The 1105-nt window shown below is 42.8% G+C and overlaps 1 protein-coding gene across 1 annotated transcript; it reads left to right on the top strand.

Annotated features, from left to right (window-relative positions):
• The first annotated feature begins 129 nt into the window (after window positions 1–129).
• LOC105568586 lies at window positions 130–690 on the top strand. Its single transcript, XM_012024391.1, has one exon. It carries the CDS (start codon window positions 130–132, stop codon window positions 688–690), a length of 561 nt encoding a protein of 186 aa, XP_011879781.1.
• The last annotated feature ends 415 nt before the right edge of the window (window positions 691–1105 follow it).

Raw genomic sequence — 1105 nt, 5'->3', positions numbered from 1 at the left:
TGGAATAACGAGGAGCAGAGTTGCGACGAGTTATTTAGCCAGACGCATTCGCGAAACGCGGAGGGTCGATACGTAGTACGACTTCCATTCAAATCTGGCCTTCCGGAGGCCGCTGTGGAAACGCGTGGAATGGCGTTAGGTTCCCTCAAGTCAATGCATCGTCGCTTTGCACGGGACGCGAGATTAGCGCGATCATATCGAGAGTTTATGGAGACATATAAGTCGCTCGGACATATGGAACGAGTGCCTTCAGAGGAGATTGCCAACGCTTCGGCGTGGTACCTGCCTCATCATGCCGTTGTGCAGTGCTCGGGCACGGCGTGGAAATTACGTGTAGTCTTTGACGCTTCTCGTCAGACAAAAGGAGGTTACTCCTTGAACCACTATATGATGAAAGGTCCCTCGTTGCAGCGTGATCTTGCATTGATATTGCTGAATTGGCGCAGATATCGATTCGTGTTTACCACAGATATCGTGAAAATGTTCAGACAGATCGGGGTTGTGCCTGCCGATCAGGATTGTCAGAGGATCGTGTGGTCCCCGGATCCGGCGGTTGACCCTGTAGATTCTCGATTAACGACAGTTACGTATGGCACTAACAGTGCTCCCTATCTGGCGATACGTACACTTTTGCAATTGGCTCAAGACGAAGGAAGTAGGTTCCCGTTAGGGGCACGGTTAGTGTTGTGAGTACTGAAAAAAACCCGGACATTTTCGGAAAAAAACCGGGTTTTTTACCGTTTTTTTCCCAAGGCTGGGAAAAATAGGAAAATATGGTAATTGTGAATTTTTACACTATTATTTAATTGGAGATTTAATATGGATATTTAATATGGAGAAGGAGGAAAAATAAGCAAAAGTCCACATTTTGTTCATTTTTTATATATAGAAAGGGGAACAAAATCGTGTACATATTTTTTTATTAAAATTTATTTGACAATTACAGTCTTGATATTAACTATAGTGATCGACTATACACAGTGTAGACTATACACTGTGTGTATAGTCGATTACTATAGTTCCACAATGTGTTTACTAAGAGCCTTATAGTATTATAATTTTTTTATTTCTTCAGTGGTAAGCCACTATCTTTAACCTCTTCAGT

This window comes from Vollenhovia emeryi, unplaced genomic scaffold (genome assembly GCF_000949405.1).
Source record: "Vollenhovia emeryi isolate VEMERY1.0 unplaced genomic scaffold, V.emery_V1.0 DF942499.1, whole genome shotgun sequence".
Lineage (NCBI taxonomy): Eukaryota > Metazoa > Arthropoda > Insecta > Hymenoptera > Formicidae > Vollenhovia > Vollenhovia emeryi.
Note: the sequence above shows the minus strand (reverse complement) of the source record. Positions and strands in the feature narration are given on the sequence as shown.

Excerpts from the sequence above, each read along its gene's own strand:
- LOC105568586 (XM_012024391.1), top strand. The coding sequence starts at position 130 with ATGGCGTTAGGTTCCCTCAAGTCAATGCATCGTCGCTTTGCACGGGAC.